We start from the raw sequence: 23,792 nt of genomic DNA, 5'->3' as shown, positions 1-23,792 counted from the left end.
CATTTAGTTATTATACAACAATTATTTGCAATGTTTATGCTCTCTGCTCAATAGAAAAAAGTCACAAAGAATGTCAAAATTGAAGGTGGTGGAACTCGATCCCAATTTATTGTTCTGTGTTGATTGATTCTTTCAATAGCTTCACTACCAAAGTACGTGGGTCCTTTGATTTGACGATATTTGAAACACTTATGCAATTTTTATTTAGCAGTGATTTTTTTAGAGGCATATAAATCTGCAATATCTTAAGCCAAACAAAGACACAAAGGTCTACTGGGTTTCTGCGCTGTGTTAGGCATTGATGCGTTACACGCATTAAAAGAACTATCACCCACTACAGTTTGGATTTTGAGCCCACCACTCCACTGCATCTTCCCTTGGTGAAAAGACCAGTGACCTCCCAACACACAGTCCGAAGGTCAATTCACCACCTCCAGTCACTTGACCTCTCAGTGGTTATCTGATAGTCAACCGTTCCCCCCCACACACACCCCCTCCTTCTCCCCCTCCTCCTCCTCCTCCTCCTCCTCCTCCTCTTCCTCCTCCTCCTCCTCCTCCTCCTCCTCTTCCTCCTCCTCCTCCTCCTCCTCCTCCTCCTCTTCCTCCTCCTCCTCCTCCTCCTCCTCCTCTCCTCCTCCTCCTCCTCCTCCTCTCCTCCTCCTCCTCCTCCTCCTCCTCCTCCTCCTCCTCTTCCTCCTCCTCCTCCTCCTCTTCCTCCTCCTCCTCCTCCTCCTCCTCCTCCTCCTCCTCCTCCTCCTCCTCCTCCTCCTCTCCTCCTCCTCCTCCTCCTCCTCCTCCTCCTCCTCCTCCTCCTCCTCCTCCTCCTCTTCCTCCTCCTCCTCTCCTCCTCCTCCTCCTCCTCCTCTCCTCCTCCTCCTCTTCCTCCTCCTCCTCCTCCTCCTCCTCCTCCTCCTCCTCCTCTTCCTCCTCCTCCTCCTCCTCCTCCTCTTCCTCCTCCTCCTCCTCCTCCTCCTCCTCCTCCTCCTCCTCCTCCTCCTCCTCCTCCTCCTCCTCCTCCTCCTCCTCCTCCTCCTCCTCCTCCTCCTCCTCCTCCTCCTCCTCCTCTTCCTCCTCCTCCTCCTCCTCCTCTTCCTCCTCCTCCTCCTCCTCCTCTTCCTCCTCCTCTTCCTCCTCCTCCTCCTCTTCCTCCTCCTCCTCCTCCTCCTCCTCCTCCTCCTCCTCCTCCTCCTCCTCCTCCTCCTCCTCCTCCTCCTCCTCCTCCTCCTCCTCCTCCTCCTCTTCCTCCTCCTCCTCCTCCTCCTCCTCCTCCTCTTCCTCCTCCTCCTCCTCCTCCTCTTCCTCCTCCTCCTCCTCCTCCTCCTCTTCCTCCTCCTCCTCCTCCTCCTCCTCCTCTTCCTCCTCCTCCTCCTCCTCCTCCTCATCATCATACTTCCTTTCCTTGGCTCCTGGGACACCTCATTCTCTTGGTTTTCCTCCTACCTTGAGAGTTTCTCCTTCCAGTCTTATTTCTGGATCTTCCTCTCCTTCCTAAGCATCGTGGCTCGGTCCTCAATTCTCTCTTCTTCTTCTGTGTCAGAAGTGTGATTTTATCCAGGGTCAAGGCTTTCAACGTCACGTTTATGCTAGTGTTCCCAAAAGTGATTCTGCAGTCCAGACGCCTCCTGAGTCCCAGACTCCAATATCCAACCACAAACCCAGCGTCTCCGTGAAGAAGGTTCAGAGTCACATCTAGCTCTGTGTTTCCCAAGCTGTCCTTGTCTTTTCTGCTCCAAGCTCATTTGGTCCTCAGCCCTCTCGGTCTCACCGGACGCCAACTCCATCGCTGCAGGTGCTGAGGCTAAAAGTACGTGGAGTCCTTCTGCAATCATCCTTTCCCCTACACCACCTGGCCATCAGGAAAACGCAGCGGATCTTCTTTTCACGCGGACACAAGTCAGCCACTTCCCACAGCCTCAGCTTCCTGTAGCTTTGAGCTCCACCACCAACCACACCTCTCACCTGAACTCTCAGTGTCAGCCCTGCCCTTTGACAGTCCATCCTTAACACAGCAGTCAGAGTGAGTGATGCTTTTAGAAGTGAAGCAGGGCTGTGCTCTCCTCAGGGCCCTCCCACGTGTTCCCGTCTCACTCAGAGTAAGTGCAGAGTCCTCACACAGGCACACAAACCCTGCAGGACCCGGTCCAGCTACCTCACTCCTTTCCTTTACTCTGCTTAGCTTCACAGGCCTCTGTGCTGTTTCTAAATCTTAATACACCCACTCCGGCCTCAGGGCCTTTGCACGTACCACTCTTCAGCCTGGAATGCTCCTAGGCACCCCTGCAGTGTGTGCAGACTTCTCTCAGGTCATTACTCAAACTTCCTCGTCAGTGAGATCTTACCTGTGTACCTCCCAGCATGTCCTTATCTTATTCTTTTCTCCTTTGCATTTGTCATTATTAGCATGTTACACATTTAGCTCATTTATATGGTATATTATGTATCTTCCCCAAAGAAATGTAAGCCCATGATAAAAGGGCTTTTGTGGCTTTGTTCATTATTATTTTGTTCACAGGTTAGGGTTAATAAATTACTTCCTCAATAGATTAATTCTAGTATTTTTCCACTTGAATGTGATTTTTCAATAAACTGTAAACACGCTTTGTTCTCTTTGCTTATAACTTGGAGTTATGTTCTTGACAGTCTTTAGAAAACCTACAGTCCAAAGTCCGAAATCAGTATCTAGGAAGGTTATTCTATCCAGAGGTCTCAGGGTGTTCGATTTGCGTTTAATAAATCTAAAACCGTATCGGGTCTCACACAACTTTTATCCACTTAGACAAGCCATTTCTCCCATCGCTGTGTTCAACCTCACACCTCCAGAAAAATGCAGAGTAGAACCTGAATCACTGGCTCCAGAGGCTTCTGTGCGTCCCACGCTCCGAGCGTCATACCCCTTCTGCTAATCTACTTTCTCTCAATGCTTCCCCCTGAGCCTCAGTACATTTACTTCCACGACAGTTAACTTTAACACAGGCATGCTCAGTGCAAGTCAATAGTGCCAAATGTTTCTTACTTTCATGACTAGACATTATGCTTATATGAGAATTAATCCAAATTTAATTGTACTGGTTTTTCATTACTGCCACTGTGCCCGATAGCTGTGGAAAAAAAGCAATGACAGGATTTCACTTGGATTTAGAAAGTCATTCCCCAGAGTGACCCGTAATTTGTTTTATGTAAAATGAAAAACGAAAACATTCTCCCATAAGTTCCATCTCAACGAATCACACGGACAAAGTAATGCCTAAAAATTATTCCAGGGGCACCTGGATGGCTCAGTCAGTTAAGCGTCTGATTCTTGATTCTGGCTCAGGTCGTGATCTCATGGGTTCGTAAGTTCCAGCCCCAAGTGAGACTCCAAGGTGACAGTGAGGTGCCTCCTTGGGATTCTCTGCATCTCCTTCTCAATCTGCCCCTCTCCCGCTCTCTCAAAATAAATAAATACACTTTAAAAAATTACTGTAAATTTTTTAACAAAATGGAAGGGAGGCTTGAAGAAAATACATCAGCCTACAAACACTGGTTTTTCTCTGAGTGGCGACATAAGTGATTTCTGTTTCCGTCTTTGCGCACTTAACGCGTTTTCAAGATTTTTACAATAAATATGTAGAACTTTTATGATCAGAAATAAAGGACATTTGTAAACGTTAATTGCATCCAATTCCAGGCTTTAGAAATCAACTTAAATCCTCTACATCAGCAATATTTCTGAGCCAGTTATATTAACTTACCAGCGTCACCCCATCATCATTTTTCTCATTGACATTTCCACCATCGGACAAGAAGTGTTTGACATCTGTTAGCATGCTCACGGGTCTCTGCACCTTCAGCTGGCACAGTGAGGTCAGGTCCACGCCTACGGGGAAAACAGCCTTTGAAACAGAAGGCAGAGATGCTTCTCAGCCGCTGGGGGTCAAGCCTTAATTTTATCTCACTGTTCTTTCAACGTGTTCCTCTTTGAAGCCCCTCTTCTGCTTTGAATTCAAAGTCCTCATAATGTTTTCTCTCGGCCCGCCTTCTATTTACCGCTAGAAAATAGTCTGGAATAATTTTCCTCTGATTCTATCCCAAAGATGTGACATGACACCTCATCCATGGCAGGCTCTCAATGTTCGACTGTCTTAGTATGGATCATCAATGTGCACTGCCCAAAGTAGTTTAAACCATTTGAATGGAACTGAAATGAGTTCTAAAACATGGTTTTTGCTCTCTATAATTTTCAGGCCAAAATAGTTCCTCCTAAAAGCAATAGAATAGAATAGAATAGAATAGAAATCTCTGGAATAGAAAACCACCTTTGGTGGGAAACCTGGAAAAATGTGAACAAAGTCTGTAGTTTAGTGAGTAGCATCATACCTGAGCTAACTCCGTACTCTGGATAAACGTACCACGTCTGTGTGGGGTGTTGGCATGGGGAGGCGGGGAGAAGGTGTACGGGAACTCTCAGGGATGTTTTGACAACTTCCCTGCAGATCTCAAATGTTTTCAAATTAAATGTAAAAAGATTCTCCAATCAAACATTTCATGGCTGTTCACGTTAATAAAGAGAAATGAACTGAAGCTGAGGGAAGTCTGGAAGTCAGCCTTGCCGAGGAGGGGGATGGGCCATGGAAAGGTCAGGTCTGCTCCCCTCCTGTTAGCACCTGTTGTCAGCATTTATTCTCACCCAAGCTTTCGTGTGAATCTCCACGGTAGCTCGAACCTTCACATTTATGCATCCTGTTCCCAGGATTGGTTCCTGGACATAACAGGTGTTTAATAAGGGGAAATAATCCACCTTATTCTCAGTGAAAGTATAATGATGATGATGATGATGATGATGATGATGGTGATGATTAACACCTGCCTCTCAGCCAGTGGCTGCTAGAAATCAGCCACCTCCCTGATTCTCTCTCTCTCATGTGACTCAGTCCTTGCCACAAACAGGGAGGCTGGGTCGGCACAGGGGACCCAAGCATCAATACCAGAGTGTTCCTTCTGGCCATGCCAGCCTGTGCCTGACCTCTCTGGGGTGACTCTGGGAAAGGTATGTAACCTCTCTGGTCTTCTGCATCCACGGTCACTCAGGGAATGATATATATCCCAAAGAAGTGCAGCTACACTCACTACATACGAGATCTGTCCACGGAGCAGAGATCATTCAACCCGTTGCACATCTGCCTTCATTTTCCCCTTAGAGCCTGGAACCTCCGCCCCCTGGTCCAGCTCTCTCTCAGATCCTGGATGAACATTGGGGGTCAGGCTTCCTGGATTTTGGTGTCGTGTCTTCTATTACTACTAGTAATAATAGTAGTAAGTATAATATATTATATATTCCACATATATTATGCATATTTTATTAACATAATATAATAAGTATAATAATATAATAGGTCTATTTTATACTAGTGCCAGTGGGAACAGGTAACTCATCTTCTGCCTCAGTTCCTCCATCTGCAAAATGGGGCTGATGGTTTTTGCTTCACCAGTGGTTATGAGGACAAACGACAACACATCGAGCACCTAACACAGTATTCGGCTTGCTGAATCGAGCAAGTACTCGCTAGATGTGAGCTGTCCTTTATAGTCAGCTTTCTATTACATGGGCTGTACGCCATGCATTCGTTGTTTTTCTTTGCAATAAGGAGGCAGGCAAGACCCAAACAGAATAAAGCAAAATGCGCTATTTGAATAATGTGGTTTGTTTCAAATACTCTGTCCAAAGCAAACCCATTTCACTAGGAGGATGAGAGGGGGGAACCAATTACCAGCTTTGAAATTTCCACATGCCATTTCGGAAGAACTAACAGATTTCCCTAAGAGTTGCTTTGAGGTTTGTTAAGAACCAACTAAAACTATCACTCTATTCTCATTTTTAGGATTGTCGAATTTGACGTGTCAGTTAATTTTGGAAAATACTATTTCTCAAATGTCAGTGTTCAATTTTGCACACTGAAGTCGAAGAATCTGATGGCTACGTTATTCTAAGTTCTATAACACTGCAGTGTTTACTGGAGTGGTACGTATCTTTTAGAGAATCATTTGCACACATCATTAAAATTGAGCTGTAAAAGAATAGAGCTCAGTGATAAAAGACACATTAAAGCAGATTAGAGATCACTCATTTACCACATGTCATGAGAAAACAATCTATTTCAGCCACTGTTGTGAAGGTATCAGAGGGGAATATTATGATATTGTATCTTACTATTTTAAAACTTCATTTTGAGTCAAATATGATACCACATAAGATGCGATTTTAGATTTTTGTTATATGTTTAGGAAATAAGCAGAAATCTATTTTCAGCAAGACAATGGAACAGAAATTCCCTCTCTTCTTGCTCAAAAGTCTTAAGCTACTCCAGGAAAAATATAACCAACAGACCATAATAAGCCTATTTTATAATGGAAAATAGGCCAAGTCTGTCTTTTTTAAAAGAAAGTAAGTTTTATTTTCATCCTGTTCTCTGAAAAAAAAAAAAACTAATACAGGTCCTGATTGGATTTATTATTTTGACAGGAATTCATTAATTTTTTTTTCAAAATGAACACATTTAGGAAATATTCAGGAAATAAGAAAAACATCATTTGCTTGAAATTTACAAGTTATTACATGTGATACTAATTACTATTGCCTGAGTACATTTGATAACATCAGGTGATATGTAAAACTGAAATCACATTGACACATCAAGTCAGTCTAAACCCTATCTTAATTTTCCTTAACTGCCTCTCTCAAGATAATATTGGTTTTTTTTTTTTGTAACAATTCAACTTTTCTTTTTCTCCATTATCCATTTTGTATTGGGGGTAGTCTGTCACTCTGATGTGACCTGCCCCGTGACTATAGCACATCATTTTCTTAGTTTCTAGAATTGGAGCTAAGGATGCTCTGAGCAAGCAAATAAAGGGAGCTGATTCTAGAAAAAAGGAACAAACATGTTCAAGCCAAAAGGCTGTTATAACCCTCTACACCATCCTTTCCATCAGTCTCACCAGACGCACAACGTAGGACCGTCCCCAGCAAACTGGGATACACTCCCACCTTGACAATGGGTGACTCTGAAGAGGGTGGTGCAGGATTGGCATTTCAATTTAATTTTACTAAGTGGAAGAAATATACAAGGTCACTATGGACTGATTAATCCAGGAGTCTCTTAAGGAATTATCAGGAATACTACTGAGCAGTGAAAACGAATGAAATGTTGCCATATGCAACAACATGGATGGAACTAGAGGGTATTATGCTAATTGAAATAAGTCAGAGAAAGATAAATATGTGATTTCACTCATATGTGGAATTTAAGAAACACAACAGATGAACACAGGGGAAGGGAAGGAAAAATAAGATAAAAACAGAGAGGGAGGCAACCCATAAGAGACCTTTAAATACAGAGAACAAACTGAAGGTTGCTGGAGGGGAGGTGGGTTGGGGGATGGGCTAAATGGGGGATGGGCATTAAGGAGGACACTAGTTGAGATGAGCACTGGGTGTTACATTGAAGTGATGAATCACTGGGTTCTACTCCTGAATCCAATACTACACTGTATGTTAACTTACTCTATTTTAAATTAAAAAAAAAAAAAAAAAAAGAACAATCAGGGAAGGCTAAGCCAGTTTCTGAGGCTGTTTCCACAACAGAAAGCCTAGGGTTTTAACGAAGGCAGCAACGGCACAATGGGTGAGGGATGCGGACATATTACGGGGATGTCAAGGAAGGAGAATCCATAAAATTTGGCGACAATTCGATGTGAGGGATTTAGGAAAAGAGAAGTGACATTCAGATGCTTGGATTCCTGGTCATAAGGGTAAAATGGACTCTTGGTAGGGCATGAAACTTCCATAGTGGGCATGTTATCCCAAACCGCCTGATATCCAAGGCAAGATACTTGGGAACAGTGCACACGACAAGGCAGAAAGTCTTCTAAGAGATCTGAGCCACAGGAGTAATCTTGGGAGCAGGCAGGCGGTCACAACACAAGGAACAGGGTGAGATGAACCAGAGAACATTCTGGCATCTGCCTGTGCGGTCACACTTCCAAAGGAAGTAAGTGGGAGCTCAAAGAGAATGGAGGACAGTATGGAATGATCACTGCAGGTGAGCGAGGTTTCGCGGGAGAGTGTGATGGAAGTCAAGGGAACACTACAGGGCGATGAGGGAACACAGGCGGGAGAACGGAAGGGTGATCAGCCAATAGAGAGCCAAGCAGGCAATGGCCATCTTTGGAAGGACATTTCCGGCAGAGGCTGAACTTCAGTGGGCTAAGGAGAGGAGATTAGGAGCTCAGGAGAATAAGTGTGAGCTTTTTTTTCTAAAGGATGAATTTCGAAGGAAGGAGAAAGGGCATGCGCAGCAAAGTGAAAAGAATCCATGTATATATCTTTACCCGTGCATCTGTGCTGGACCACCTTGTGCCTCCCCCCGTCCCCCCTGCAGTGCTTTCTTCCCTCGCTCGATCATTGTGCAATTAGTTGCCTTCTCTGAAAGCCAACTGGCTCACCTCACTCTGCCGATCCAATATGCATCAAGTCCTCAACCAGCCCTCCGTGGCTGTCTTGTTTTCCAGCCCAGGAAGCCCAGGCGGTGAGCTGAGGTTAATTGCTGTGCCCGGGCGTATGCTGTATGTCAGTGGTGACAGTACAATTAGAACCTGTGACCAGCGATTTGCCACGTAATCAACTTCCTCACAACCTCGCCTGCCTCCTGCCACACGCGTCCTGATGGGACAGCGTGCTAAGTACTCAGCCTGGAAACTGTATGGTGCGCAGAGAATATCCGAGGATGACAGCCACCTGGTTCTGAGAATGTGGTTCTGAAACACTGAGCGCCAAACGGTAATACGCATCAAGTCAGGGGATCTTAGAAATGTCTAAGGATGTCAGCCCACACTGTCATGGCAGATAACCCTGAAAGCACGCCAGCGAGGAGGCCAGAGAATAAATCGAATGGGTGTGGCAGCTGACACAGACACGTAGGAGGGACCCAGGCAGAATAGGAGCACACCGTGCACAAGGCGAGGGAGGGGCAGACGGTCGTGAGGCACAGGCCAGCACACCAGCAGTGACAAATGGAAAACAGAATTAAAAATTTAGGGGATATTAAGTTGAATCTGTTCCAGCAAACATGTATTTTACAAACTGATTGTGACAGCCATCGTCGTGACAGATTTTCTCCTAACCATCGAGAATCTGTGCCGCCCTCTCTTTGCCCTCAGTCACGTTCAAAATCACTTATTTTTCTTTGCATAAGATAGATAATACTGCCTTTGTAAATATCAAATTTTCTTATTGAACAAAATCCTTGAATGAGTGGGAAAGGTTTATAAGTCAGGTTAGTTCTTTTGCAAATAAAGGTAACTTCATTTCAGTTTTCAAAAGAGAACTATTTACTACCGTGGCTATTAGAAACTCAGAGTAAGGAAGGAAGAAATCTGCTAATAGAAGTGGCTCAGCTAATAACACAACTGAGTTGTTTGTGCAAATTCAGAAGCGTGCGTGGTGAAGTCCAAGTTTCACAAAGGCCGAAACAATAAACTTCACAGCAGTGGGGTGTGCAAACATAACTTCAAGTCTCAATCCCTTTAGCAATAATGGAACCTGTCCCCAGCAAGTTGCCGCTGACAACAGGTTCAGAGATCTGAATGTGACCCTCACTTAAGGAGCAGATACAAGGAGTGAAGGAGGTGCCTCCGTCACCCCGGCTGGGACTCGGTGACCTTCCGTAGGACAGCTGGGCTCACGGCTCACATTGTCCCTAATGAAGATAACAGTACTTAACCCACTCTCAGAATTCATGAGATTATTTTTTTAAGAACCCCTGGCTGTGAAGTGCTAATTATTATTATTATTCTAAGCCATCCTCAGAATAAACCTTTTGATACGAGAGATCTGGAGGAGGCAAAGAGCACAGGGAAAAAAGAGGCAGATGTGAGGGCTTTTCTTAGAATCGAGAAGGACAGAGTGACAAGCACTGTGTGGCTCTTAAAACTTTTAAACTTCTCTGACAAAAGATCATACTTGAAGGGTCTGGAATTTCTTTGTTGTTATTTATACCTAAACAAAAAGGGGGCGGGGAAGTGGCAAACTTCTTCAGTCGCGTACCATATCGGGCTCAGGATTTCAAACACCTCCCACTCTGCCAATGCTGAACTTGCTCCTGAAATTATACGTTTAGTCTGTGCAATTAAATATTCTTTGGGAGGGAATCTATCTGGGAGCTCTACTCATCTTTTCAGGCTAGCAACATGACCAGGGCGCTTCCTTCTGACATTTGTGTTTCCACGTGTCAGCAACAGTGGATGCTGTGCAAGCTGCCCTTGACTTAAGTCCTCCCTCACTGGCATTCACAAGGACTACCCGCTCCTAAGAGAATACACTTCAGATGACCTCGCTCTCGTTAACTCAGAATTCAGTTATGCTGGTTCACTTCCCTTGCCCTCCCAGTGGAGAATAGATTATAATTACAAACCCAGTCCCACTAATTATGGACTTTAGATGCTTGTTAAAATGTTCCTTCATTCTTGGCCTCTAGATTTCTGCTGCCTTGCAAAACTGCCTTGACTAAACCAACGAGGCATCGCGGGGGGAACAATGAAATTCTATATAGAGAAAAAATACTTCATTTTACACAATCTAGGGAAACCACATCGATCTGAAATCATGTGTGCGTGCCTAAAAGATAGATAAAATATACATTTGTAATTGTACCACACTGTCTTTAAATCTATCTCTCTATAGTTTTTCACAGCAACTGCCTACCATTTTCATCCAGATAGGTCAACAGGATGGAACTAGATTCTGTCCCTTCCATGGCATAATCCAAGGGGATATTTCCATTAACATCCTGGAGAAGGACATTGGCTCCAGCCTGTAAGCGAAAAAGAACAAATATAACATTATGTATACTGGTAACAAAGAAAGCGGGTTTCACTTCTGCATTAGTTGGGAAACAGATCCAGAAAAGTCTGTCTTAGATAAAACCCTGTAGAAGCATGTGGGACACTGTAATTACTTTTTAAGACAAATATAATAAATACTTTGTGAGAAACTCCAACAGGCTAAGAATGTTCAACTGACGTTGGCAAGGCCTTAGCCCCGGCTTCTTCCTCCCACCCCTCTTGCTACACCCAAGATATCCGATCCTTGCTGGGGAACCAACCACACCTCTGCGTTGGCTGCCTTGATTCTCACACAGCAGAAGGTCCCCATGCCTTTGGAGGGTCTCCATAGAGAACTCTTCCGTGAACTTTGATCTTCCCCCCAAACTTTCCTATAAGCTCTTCAAGCACTTTGCTCTCTACAGAAAGTCATCGGAGAGCTGTTCTCACACTACCATGTTTTAATAAAGGCCTGGGCTAGTGGCTTCCGGGTGTTTTTCTTTTCTCTTTACAGAAACTTTTTTTTTTTTAAAAAGCACAATCTGTAGATATTAATGGAATATATTAAATATGGCCATTACATAGCTTTTTGCTTCAAAGCACCCTTCATCAAGCACCTCTGAGGATGCATGTTTCCCTCTCGCCCATCCCAGCTTAAACACAATGACGGTTTTACTTTTCCTTTTCTCCAAGGACATGACACAAGCACATACCACTGACCAAGGGATGAGTTCACTGAACTCAGGCCAGACGAATGAATGTCTTCCCCTATTCGTTTTACTGAATACAAGTCTGTGACGCCATATTTATAAAGTTCATATACTGTCCAAGTGCACGTTACATAAAAAGGTATATAACATTCATAATCTTATATACCACAATGTGGGATTTTGCCCTCTGTGATTCTAGATGTATATTCAGTAAACAACCTTCCTATACATTACCAAGTCCGCACAGGTTTTCCAAAGGGCTGCTCTGGAGACATTGTAAACACAGAAGTAAAAATAGGCCAAAGTGGCAAAATAGCGTACCTCTTAATATCTGCCCTGAATAAACTATGCCACTCACCTCACCATCTTGAGTGTGCCACGTTATATTTTCTGTAACCACATGAAGATACTCCTCTATTTGAACAAATTAAGTTATATATTTCAGATTTTCACTTTGGTAAGGAAGCATGTGCTTTTAAGGTCCTGAAAACTTCAAACTAAGTCTTCGTAGTGCATTTAATATTTTTAGTTATTCAGAGTTTGAAAAGAAATTATTCGAGGCAACATTGTTCAGTAGACTTTGCTAATGATTCCTTTCCTTTAGTGGCCAACCAGGAGAATAAGATTTTGCATACGTACCCAAGGATCAATTGTTAAAGAGCCAATTAAGAGAGAACTACAGGGTCTCATTATTGATTTCAATACTAATAGACAGAAGTAAATCTAGTTATTCTCTTTTCCCAATGCATAAATGTTTCCAATATAACCTTATCTACGCCAAACATCTGGACCCAAGGCAACAGCGAATATACGTATCATCATGTATCGTCAATAACAACAGAAATAAATAGGACACAACCTGGTGCTGAGGGAGACTGTGCACTTCGAGAGAATACGTTCTACTCTACAAGAAGTAATGAGGCTCTTTCAAAACAAGTCTGAAGGTGACCTCTGATGCTGAATATAGTTGCGGAGCTCATTCGCTTCAATTCCCACCCACTTGTCACTCAGCAGTCTGCATCGCTGAACTCTCAGGGGTTCCCTGTACAGAAGCCCATCTTCCCAGGGGGCAGGAACTTCCCTCATCAAAGATCGAATTTAGTCCCCATTATCTGCACCCCCTCCCCCAACCTGCCTCAGTGCCTGGCACATACAAGGCACTGAAAAAAGACTGAGTGAAACAAACTGAAAAATAAGGAGCCAAAAACCGAACTTAAGCTAATTATTACAAAGTAAGGCAGAGAACTATAATTTTTAGCTAAATTCTTTTTAACTAAATTTCCTGACCTTTATTTTCAAGGGCGCATGAATAAAATTACAAAATCACTACATGCATACTTAAATTCCCTGCCTTCACTCTTTTTTTTTCAATATATGAAATTTACTGTCAAATTGGTTTCCATACAACACCCAGTGCTCATCCCAAAAGGTGCCCTCCTCAATACCCATCACCCACCCTCTCCTCCCTTCCACCCCCCATCAACCCTCAGTTTGTTCTCAGTTTTTAAGAGTCTCTTATGCTTTGGCTTTCTCCCACTCTGACCTCTTTTTTTTTCCTTCCCCTCCCCCATGGGTTTCTGTTAAGTTTCTCAGGATCCACATAAGAGTGAAACCATATGGTATCTGTCTTTCTCTGTATGGCTTATTTCACTTAGCATCACACTCTCCAGTTCCATCCATGTTGCTACAAAGGGCCATATTTCATTCTTTCTCATTGCCACGTAGTACTCCATTGTGTATGTAAACCACAATTTCTTTATCCATTCATCAGTCGATGGACATTTAGGCTCTTTCCATAATTTGGCTATTGTTGAAAGTGCTGCTATAAACATTGGGGTACAAGTGCCCCTATGCATCAGTACTCCTGTATCCCTTGGGTAAATTCCTAGCAGTGCTATTGCTGGGTCATAGGGTAGGTCTATTTTTAATTTTCTGAGGAACCTCCACACTGTTTTCCAGAGTGGCTGCACCAGTTTGCATTCCCACCAACAGTGCAAGAGAGTTCCCATTTCTCCACATCCTCTCCAGCATCTATAGTCTCCTGATTTGTTCATTTTGGCCACTCTGACTGGAGTGAGGTGATATCTGAGTGTGGTTTTGACTTGTATTTCCCTGATAAGGAGCGACATTGAGCATCTTTTCATGTGCCTGTTGGCCATCCAGATGTCTTCTTTAGAGAAGTGTCTATTCATGTTTTCTGCCCATTTCTTCACTGGGTTATTTGTTTTTCGGGTGTGGAGTCTGGTGAGCTCTTTATAGATTTTGGATACTAGCCCTTTGTCCGATATGTCATTTGCAAATATCTTTTCCCATTCCGTTGGTTGCCTTTTAGTTTTGTTGGTTGTTTCCTTTGCTCTACAGAAGCTTTTTATCTTCATAAGGTCCCAGTAGTTCATTTTTGCTTTTAATTCCCTTGCCTTTGGGGATGTGTTGAGTAAGAGATTGCTACGGCTGAGGTCAGAGAGGTCTTTTCCTGCTTTCTCCTCTAGGGTTTGGATGGTTTCCTGTCTCACATTCAGGTCCTTTATCCATTTTGAGTTTATTTTTGTGAATGGTGTGAGAAAGTGGTCTACTTTCAGCCTTCCGCGTGTTGCTGTCCAGTTCTCCCAGCACCATTTGTTAAAGAGACTGTCTTTTTTCCATTGGATGTTCTTTCCTGCTTTGTCAAAGATGAGTTGGCCATACATTTGTGGGTCTAGTTCTGGGGTTTCTATTCTATTCCATTGGTCTATGTGTCTGTTTTTGTGCCAACACCATGCTGTCTTGATGATTACAGCTTTGTAGTAGAGGCTAAAGTCTGGGATTGTGATGCCTCCTGCTTTGGTCTTCTTCTTCAAAATTACTTTGGCTATTCGGGGCCTTTTGTGGTTCCATATGAATTTTAGGATTGCTTGTTCTAGTTTCGAGAAGAATGCCGGTGCAATTTTGATTGGGATTGCATTGAATGTGTAGATAGCTTTGGGTAGTATTGACATTTTGACAATATTTATTCTTCCAATCCATGAGCATGGAATGTCTTTCCATTTCTTTATATCTTCTTCAATTACCTTCATAAGCTTTCTATAGTTTTCAGCATACAGATCTTTCACATCTTTGGTTAGATTTATTCCTAGGTATTTGATGCTTCTTGGTGCAATTGTGAATGGGATCCCATTCACAACTGCCTTCACTCTTTTAGATGGACGTTTGTGACTTCCTTCCTTCCTTCCTCCCTCTCCCTCTTCCCCTCCCTCTCTCTCCCTTTCTCCTTCTCTCTTTCTCCCCTTCCCTCTCATTCTTCCCTCCTCTTCTTCTTTCTAACACTGGATAGGGTGAGCGCCCCACCTGCATCAGGGGTCCTGATGCTGGGTATATCTTGAATTACACTTCTGAAATCTTACCTCTGTTAAAAAAAAAAACAAGAACAGGGTAAAAACCCCACCATTGAGAAGATTCATGACTGGTTATTACTCTTAGTGTGAATGGCTCAAGTGTTAATGTGCACTTTTAGTTGTTAATGGATCCCACTGGAACTGAAGGGTGAGGGCTTGAAAAATAGGACTTCTCAAAATGTCAGAGACTTGCCACAATACCATCAGGATGGTCTAATGTCCAGAAAACAGAAAGGGAAGTGCAGTTGGGAATTAGCAACATTTATAAGGTATTGTGTTAGTACTTGTTTTTCTTAAAAAATACTTTGAGCCACTCAGTAATATAGAATGAACTTTTCTCAGTTTTGCAAAGCAAGAGCCATTAAGTGATTCAATAAAAGTATCAGTCTGACATTGTCCATTTTTAATATGGAAATTTCAAAACACATGTATTCTAAAATATATTTATTTTTTTTCTCTTCCAGACATGATATTCCTCAATGCTTTTTAGAAATGTTCCTTTTACATTTCAAATTTCATTCCACTGATGCTGAATCCACCAAGTGGTTTTTCAGCTAGAAGGATAAAAGCCGGGGAAAGTGCTCATGAACTGGTGCACATATTAATTACAGTGTTTCCGTGGATACGGGGCTCACTATTTTCAGTACAGAACATGGGTAACAACAGCAAACTTTAATTGCCCCAGTGTTGGTGTGTGTATCCCACTGTAAGCACACTCTTTTATTTCAGGGCATGAGAAGCAGGACGAGGGGAAGGTGTTAGACTAGATCTTCAAATACAGCACAAAGAATGCCCAAGGTTGGGGGTGCCGGGGTGGCTCAGTTGGTTGGGCGTCCGACTTTGGCTCAGGTCATGGACTCGCGGTTTGTGGGTTCGAGCCCCGCGTCGGGCTCTGTGCTGACAGCTCGGAGCCTGGAGCCTGCTTCGGATTCTGTGTCTTCACCTCTCTCTGCCCCTCCCATACTCATGCTCTCTCAATAATAAATAAATGTTAAAAAAAAATGCCTAAGGCGGCACTCGTTCTATTATACAAGAACAATAGCCTTAGCCATCACCACACATTTTCTAAAGCTTAAACAATATTTTTAAATAACCGAATGCTGTACTTTATAAAAACATACGGCTTAGGAGACAGCTGCGTTAAAAGGCTGGTGAGAGCAAGACTAGATGGAAGAGATAGATACTTTCTCGTTTATATTCGGTGCCCATGAACACCCTAAGTCCCGGGGCGTGTGTGCGTGTGCGTGCGTGTGAAGCATCTTCCTAGTTTTACATTCCTACGCCTAATCACCAGATGTCAGATTTCTTATCCTGACGGTAGTTATTATCCTTTAATGAAAGAAGGCATTCCAAATTAAGAAAAACGTGCATCAGTGGGAACAGCTCAACCAAGATGTTATATTCGTGTGATATAGACTGTGAGGCAAGTCCTTCAGTTTGGTTTTGAGACCATCAGTCATACGGTGATTGGTTTCCATCGGGCAAGTGAAAGCAGTCGATGTTATCTATGCCAAAGGCCACTCCTCACATACTTTCTGCAGTTGCGGCCTGAACAGTTCCCACAGGGAGCCCTGAGGACATTTTCTCTAAGGAAGGCCACCCCACCTCCAGTTGTCCTCACCTATGTCCCTAGAGTATTGGAAATGGAACTCAAATACATCAACACCCCACTCCTCCTCCCAGACAGGAATCTCACCTCTTGCCTATCAGATAACCTATGAACACATAAGTGCACCTTTCTTGTAAGCAACATTTTCCTGGTTTGCTTTCTGTAACAATTTAATGTCAGTGAATATGCTTGCCAGTTTGTTCATTGAGTAGTGATTCTCTAACACATGAATACTGAAATTGATGGCATCTGAATATTTGCTTAATTGGCTTCAGCAAATACCACTTTTTATACGCCAACACTTTCTGGCAACTTTTTATCTTGGTATGATTTCAAATTCAGTTAAAGCTGCAAGAGTAATGCCAAGAAACCCTGTGTACCTGTTATGAGTTGAATTGCGTCCCCCTACCAAGAAATGTGGACGTCCCAGGGGCCTAGTACCTGTGAATGTGGACTCATGTGGAAACAGGACGGGTGCAGATGTCATCAGGTGAGTTAAGAGGAGGCCATGTTGCAGTAACCAGTGGGACAAGTATTCTTATAGGGAGAGGGGCTTCGGGGATGCACACACACAGAGAGAAGGCAGCCAGGTGAAGACAGAGGCAGATATGGGGGGCGATGCAGCCACCAGCCAAAGACCAGCAGGTGCCCCTGGGAAATGGACCAGACAACTCCTGCAGGTTTCAGAGGGGGCGCGGCTTTGTGGACCTTGACTCCACCCTCCAGAACTGTGGAATGACCAATTTCTGTTGCTTTAAGCCCCCACACCAGTTTATGGTAGTTTATTATGGCAACCCCAGGAAACCAATACTCTGCCCTCTACCCAAATTCGCCAATGTATACTTTCCTCCTACTTTTGCACTATTTTCCCCAAATCTCTTAAAAGTGAGTCAACAGGCACCACACATCCCTTTACCTCTAATATTTTAGTGTATATTTCATAAGAATAAGTCTCATGCATACAAGTTATCAAAATCAGAAAATTTAGCATTACTAACTTCTATTACCTAAACCACCCTGCACACCCAAATTGGCGTTACCTTTTCCAACTGTATTGTTGACCGCTATTTCCCCAGCTCGGGAGGTAACCCATGATCCCCCGGCACATGTACTTGTCCTTTTGCTTTAGTTCCACACAATTTGGGACACCTCTTCAGTCTTCTCAAGACCTTCTCTCATATGTGTTACGAGGTTTTTGGCAGGGAAACCAGAGAGGGGATAGCATATTCTTCCCATCATACCCTATCAGACGGCACAGGATGTCCCTTGGTCCCATCAGTGATGAAGTGAACCTTGATCACTGGCAGGGGTGAGGTTTGCCAAGTGTTTGCAGGGCAGAACGGAAACTAGGAACCCATGCGTGCATGCCCATATCGACAGACACATGAACGCCTGAATACAGGTCTTCCTTACAAGAGAATACCAACTCACCCAGGCAGACGGCATGACAAGGTTAGAATCCGGCATTCGTTAGAGTAATAACTGATTTCAATGGGAGTCAGTAAGGGATGGTAACACTACATTCCTGCGTGCTGGAAAGGCAGACATTTGAACGAAACCTTGATGAGGAACAGAATATTTACACAGTCTTCAAATATCCTGCCACAAAATATTCCACTTACATATAAAAATGTTGGCATCTAACCTGATAGGAAAAATAGAAAATTCTGTGAGTGAATGTTTTGTGCTTTTGAATTGCAGATGGGTTCTCTTCTTTCTATAGAAACTTCTGCATTATGTGCTAGCAGGATAAGATGAAGGCTGTCCCAGAGGAATGTATAATGCGCAAGCAATTATTTTGGGTCGCAGCACATGATATTAGGAGTTTGCAAACGTTCAGTTTAAGGATACGGGGAACTGTATGGTGAGATCACCCCAACTTTTTCTCAAGACTTCAAGGGCCTGTGTCATCCAGACCCCAACCCCTTAAACGTCCAAATATTCTGAATTCACTTGACCAAAAATGCTGTATTTGGGAAGCGCGACAATATTCACTGCTGAACTATTCATGGAGTCTCATATTAACTGAACAATAAAAGTTGCTATCCAACAAGAAATGCACATTCAAAACAAAGAAACACAGATTTGGATAAGAACAAGAAGTCTAAATGGGGTTTCTGAAATAGAAGAAGTCTATAAATTTTTAATGACGTATTTCCACTATCTTGCATTCATTGAGATGGTAAGTTTAGTGACACTATTCAAAAATGGAAAGTGGTGAGTCACCTGGGTGGCTCAGCCACCCAGCTTCTGGGCATCTGACTTAGGCTCAGGTCATGATCTCATAGTTCATGGGTTTGAGCCTCACATCGGGCTCTATGCTGACAGTTCAGAACCTGGATCCCACTTCAGAGTCTGTATCTCCCTCTTTCTCTACCCCTCCCCTGCTCGTGCCCTGTCTCTCTCTGTCTCTCAATAAATAAATGTTAAAAAAAAAATTTAATGAAAGTGGAGTATCAGCCTTCAGAGAGCTGCAAAACAGGGACACATCTGTCAAGGAGTGTTTGAGTGAGAGGTAGCAGGAAACAGGAGAAGGGGAGGGAAGTTCTCCTGGTGTCACAGAAGCCACGCTCTGAGTGCTGGGTTACTGTTCGCCGATTTCAGGACCGAGGACAAAACACCTAATTCTGTCCATCAGCTTGCAAGGTGGAGCCAACTCTTACTACTTAATGTAGATGCCAGTTAACCTCGGTATAAATGTATGCAGTACCCAGCACAGTGCTGACCTACAGCAGCCACTCAATAAACTGTACCTGCACTGATAAACGTAATCAAAAAAGAAAGAGTATCTTATTAAATACAACATTTGTGGGATGCCTTGGTGGCTCAACTGGTTAAGCGTCCGACTTCGGCTCAGGTCATGATCTTGAAGTTCGTGAGTTCGAGCCCCGTGTCGGGCTCTGTGCTGACAGTTCAGAGCCTGGAGCCTGCTTCGGACTCTGTGTCTCCCTCTCTCTCTGCTCTTCCCCCACTCATGCTCTGTCTCTCTTTCTCTCAAAAAAAAAAAAAAAAAAAAAAAAAGAGTTGGTATTCTCAGGTCGCCTCGGTGGCTCGGATGAGCATCTGACTTCAGCTCAGGTCATGATCTCGTGGTTTGTGGGTTCCAGCCCCACGTCGGGCTCTGTGCTGACAGCTCAGAGCCTGGAGCCTGCTTCGGATTCTGTGTCTCCCTCTCTCTCTGCTCTTCCCCCGCTCATGCTCTCTCTCTCTCTCAAAAATAAATGAACATTAAATTTTTTTTTAATTTTGAAAAGTACAGTATTTGTAAAACCACCATGGGCTAGCGTCTAATACGTCACCCACCCCTCTCTGCATGCAGTATTTGGCGGGGCCCTGAATGCAAGCTCCAAACAGCATGGGCAGAATGCAGTGGCTGAAGGAGAGAAGGAAGGGCAGTTCAGCCCCAGCTCCTTGAAATGCTGAGGATGGTACATCTGGTCTGATTCCTTCCCTTCTTCCCCTCACTCTTACCATACAATACATTTGACAAAGGCAGCAATGAGGAAGCAAAATAATTTCAAAGGCAAGAAATGGTTCTAAAGCTCCATGCCCAGACTATGCAGCCATCTGAGGCAAACCAGAAAAAATGCCAGAATGCCCTCTCTTATGACCGTTACTGACAAAAAGGCAATGTGCCCTGAGGTATATGTGAGAACTCTTTGCAAATCTGTTCCTTAAAGAGAACCCACATGGAACAAAATACTTTGGTGAAAGATTGAGTAGAAACTTATAGGTACTTCTGAAAGAGATCTCCAAAAAATCCCACCGCCTCGCTTATTTCCAGGTAACTTACCACTTAGTTTCTCTGCAAGTCTGTCTTCCAGTGGCCCCGCAAAGCACAACAGACCCTTCACTATTGCTTACGAGCAGTTATTTGCAAACGAAAAGAAAACTTCCTCACAATTCTGCCCTGTCTTCAAGGACAAACTCCAAAGAACTGCTAAAGCTTCAAACAAATCAGAGCAAAGATAGCAAACCATTTTTATAAAAAGATAAGCAAAACTGTAAGAGTCCCCCCAAAATGAAACTTAACATCACTGAACAAAAAGAATAACAGATACTGATCCAAAGGGCAATCAAATGCAAACAGGAGTAAGACACACATGTTCTCATGAAACACCTACTCTCTATGCCCTGCATCATTTTACATTTATCATTGCTGTTGGATTGGGAAATCGAGCAGAGATGCTATTTTATGAGGTACGTTCAGCAAGCAACCCCTCTCCTTCTGAAATATTCATGCCACCGAAGGAAACAGGTGAAGAAACTGTTAAACCTCAACACATTCAATTGCCATCTCTCTTCCCAAAGCTCAGCTGAGACATCATCGTTGAAAGCCCTGTGGCAGCCAGGAAGGAGAATGTCAGGTGGGGTGTGCACCAGCAGAAACCTGTAACAGAGCGGATTACCCCGGATGACCGCCAGTGAACGAGGCCTCGAAGGAAGAACCCATCGTCTTGCCACAGGACATCCCTCCTGTACTTGAGTCGGACCAACCAAGGGACCGTGGGGCTTCTATCCGCCCACAATCACGAGAACTTAGGGAACTGAATCAGAAGATTCATGCATCTCTGGTCTCAAGCAAAGACTTTCCCATGGGTTCCCACTGTTTAAGCAGAGAGAGAAAACTAAAAGCATTTAACTTTCTCCAGATGCTAGAATGTTGGCAGATAATGCAGGAGGCGATACCATCGGGGAATCCATTCATTCATTAAGAACTATGTATTAAGCCTTTATTATAATTAAAATGTACTTTGATTTTTAAATGATGGTAAATCTTTATGGTAATAAAAATCTCAAAACCTGTATTACAACCATTTAAAATTTTATAACAGTTGAGATGATACTGGAACACATTTTTACAGCTCCCGCTGTAAGCATTCTGAGGTCAATAATTATTATGCTGGGAGCACATAAATGTTTATTGTGACCCTGCTGTCATGCAAAGTTACCAACCATGTCAAGAAAACAAAACATGTAAGAAAGAAAGGGTAGTTGTAAAATGCCAAGTAAACTGGTGTGGATGGCATTTACAGTCACGCTGGAGAAGTCTGTACACGTTTCCACATATGACAGCGGTTTAAAGGGACACAGGGGAGGACGGGCACCTAGCAGTGGGCAGACCTGTTAGGGCCTGGGTCTGTGGCACCAAGAGCTGAATCCCCATCTGCCAGACAAAAGATGAAAAGCCAAAGTGTAGCGATATAAACATAGTTATTTAACACGAATAGATATTGCCATGACCGTGAATAATAGTGTTGTAAAAACAGAGAAAGTAACAAAAATTTGGATAAAATGTCTAAAGTAGGAGAATACTTGGGGCGCTTGGGTGGCTCCGTCAGTTAAGCATCTGATTTTAGCTTAGGCCATGATGGCAAGGTTCATGGGATCAAACCCCACATCGGGCTCTGTGTTGGAAGTGCAGAGCCTGCCTGGAATTCTCTCTCTCTCCCTCTCTCTCTCTCTGCCCCTCCCCGGCTTGTTCTCTCTCTCTCTGTCAAAAATAAATCAACATTAAAAATAAAATAAAATAGGGGCACCTGGGTGGCTCAGTCGGTTAAGCGTCTGACTTCAGATCAGGTCATGATCTCACAGTTAGTGAGTTCAAGCCCTGCATCAGGCTCCGTGCTGACAGCTCGGAGCCTGGAGCCTGCTTTGGATTCTGTGTCTCCCTCTCGCTCTGCCCCTCCCCTGCTCATGCTTTGTCTCTCTCTCTCTCTCTCTCTCTCTCTCTCTCTCTCTCTCAAAAATAAGTAAAAACATTACAAATAAAATAAAATAGGGGCACCTGGGTGGCTCAATCAATTGAGCGTCTGACTTCGGCTCAGGTCATGATCTCACGGTCTGAGTTCGAGCCCCGCATCGGGCTCTGTGCTGACAGCTCAGAGCCTGGAGCCTGTTTCAGATTCTGTGTCTCCCTCTCCCTCTGCCCCTCCCCCACTTGCACTGTGTCTCCCTCTGTCTCAAAAATAAATAAAAAATTTTAAAAATTAAAAAAAATAATAAAATAAAAAATAAAAGAGGAGAATACTTAAATAAGGACATTTATATGACACAACTGCGTATTACTAAACCACCATGTAGAAGAAAATTTTAGGACCTGGGGATGTGCAGAAAGTGTATATAAAAAGAAAAGCTACCAATACATACATGTACACATCATATCAGGTAAATTCTGTGTAAATTCTGACATGTGGGGAGGGGAGACACAGAGGACAGAACACATCAAAACATACTCAGTGATTAGCTCTATGCGATGGAATTATTAGTGATTTTTAATTTTCTTCTTTACATGTATGGGTTTCCTTCAATTTTCTACAATAAATGTGTGACATTTATATTGAGAAAAGTATTCTTCAAAATAAACAATGAACAACACTCTGAAACAAGATGAAAACACAGGACTGTTCTCTTGGGTCCTGGATGAGTTTCAAATCTACTAAAGTCAAAGGTGAGCAGTAAAACTTTAGACAAGTCAATGATTATCTGGCAAGCAAACCTGAGTAACGTTTGAATCAATGAGTGGCCACGATATAATTAAAGGTCAACCATCCAATTAAAAGATACAATTTCATAAGGAACCACGGTGAATGAGTGTTTCTGAGAAAAAGCTGAGACAAGAAATCATGGGTTCCACGTTAGTAAAGAGCCCCCTATGGTGAGGGTAAATTGAACATAATTTGAAGGTATTGTGCAATTTGCTTATATTACGTGTCCTACTAAGCCACTCATTTATTTCCCTTCATATCATGGTTTTACGTGAACCACACAATATTCATTGACAAAGACCTTGCACGAAATGAGGCAGTGTCTTTCTACCTCACTGATTTTCATTTAATTATTCTCTAATACCAGTCAGTGTTCCCTGCTTTTTAAAAGGCTTATTTTCACTGAGATATCACCTCACACCAGTCAGAGTGGCTAAAATGAACAAATCAGGAGACTATAGATGCTGGAGAGGATGTGAAGAAATGGGAACCCTCTTGTCCTGTTGGTGGGAATGCAAACTGGTGCAGCTGCTCTGGAAAACAGTGTGGAGGTTCCTCAAACAGTTAAAAATAGACCTACCCTATGACCCAGCAATAGCACTGCTAGGAATTTACCCAAGGGATACAGGAGTGCTGATGCATAGGGGCACTTGTACCCCAATGTTTATAGCAGCACTTTCAACAATGGCCGAATTATGCAAAGAGCCTAAATGTCCATCAACTGACGAATGGATAAAGAAGATGTGGTTTATATACA

The 23,792-nt window shown here is 43.4% G+C and overlaps 1 protein-coding gene across 3 annotated transcripts in view; it reads right to left on the bottom strand.

Moving 5' to 3' along the window:
* Positions 1–23,792, bottom strand: part of MYO16 (myosin XVI) — a 605,690-nt gene that overhangs the window by 358,447 nt on the left and 223,451 nt on the right. For all 3 annotated transcript variants that reach the window (XM_027065214.2, XM_053217786.1, XM_027065212.2), the window contains exons 5-6: positions 10,739–10,847; positions 3,732–3,856 (exon numbers count right to left, since the gene is read on the bottom strand). In XM_027065214.2, coding sequence (XP_026921015.2) covers positions 3,732–3,856; positions 10,739–10,847 — 234 coding nt within the window. The remainder of the gene's footprint in view (positions 1–3,731; positions 3,857–10,738; positions 10,848–23,792) is intronic.

The sequence above is a fragment of the Acinonyx jubatus genome, chromosome A1 (assembly GCF_027475565.1).
Source record: "Acinonyx jubatus isolate Ajub_Pintada_27869175 chromosome A1, VMU_Ajub_asm_v1.0, whole genome shotgun sequence".
NCBI classification, from domain to species: domain Eukaryota; kingdom Metazoa; phylum Chordata; class Mammalia; order Carnivora; family Felidae; genus Acinonyx; species Acinonyx jubatus.
Note: the sequence above shows the minus strand (reverse complement) of the source record. Positions and strands in the feature narration are given on the sequence as shown.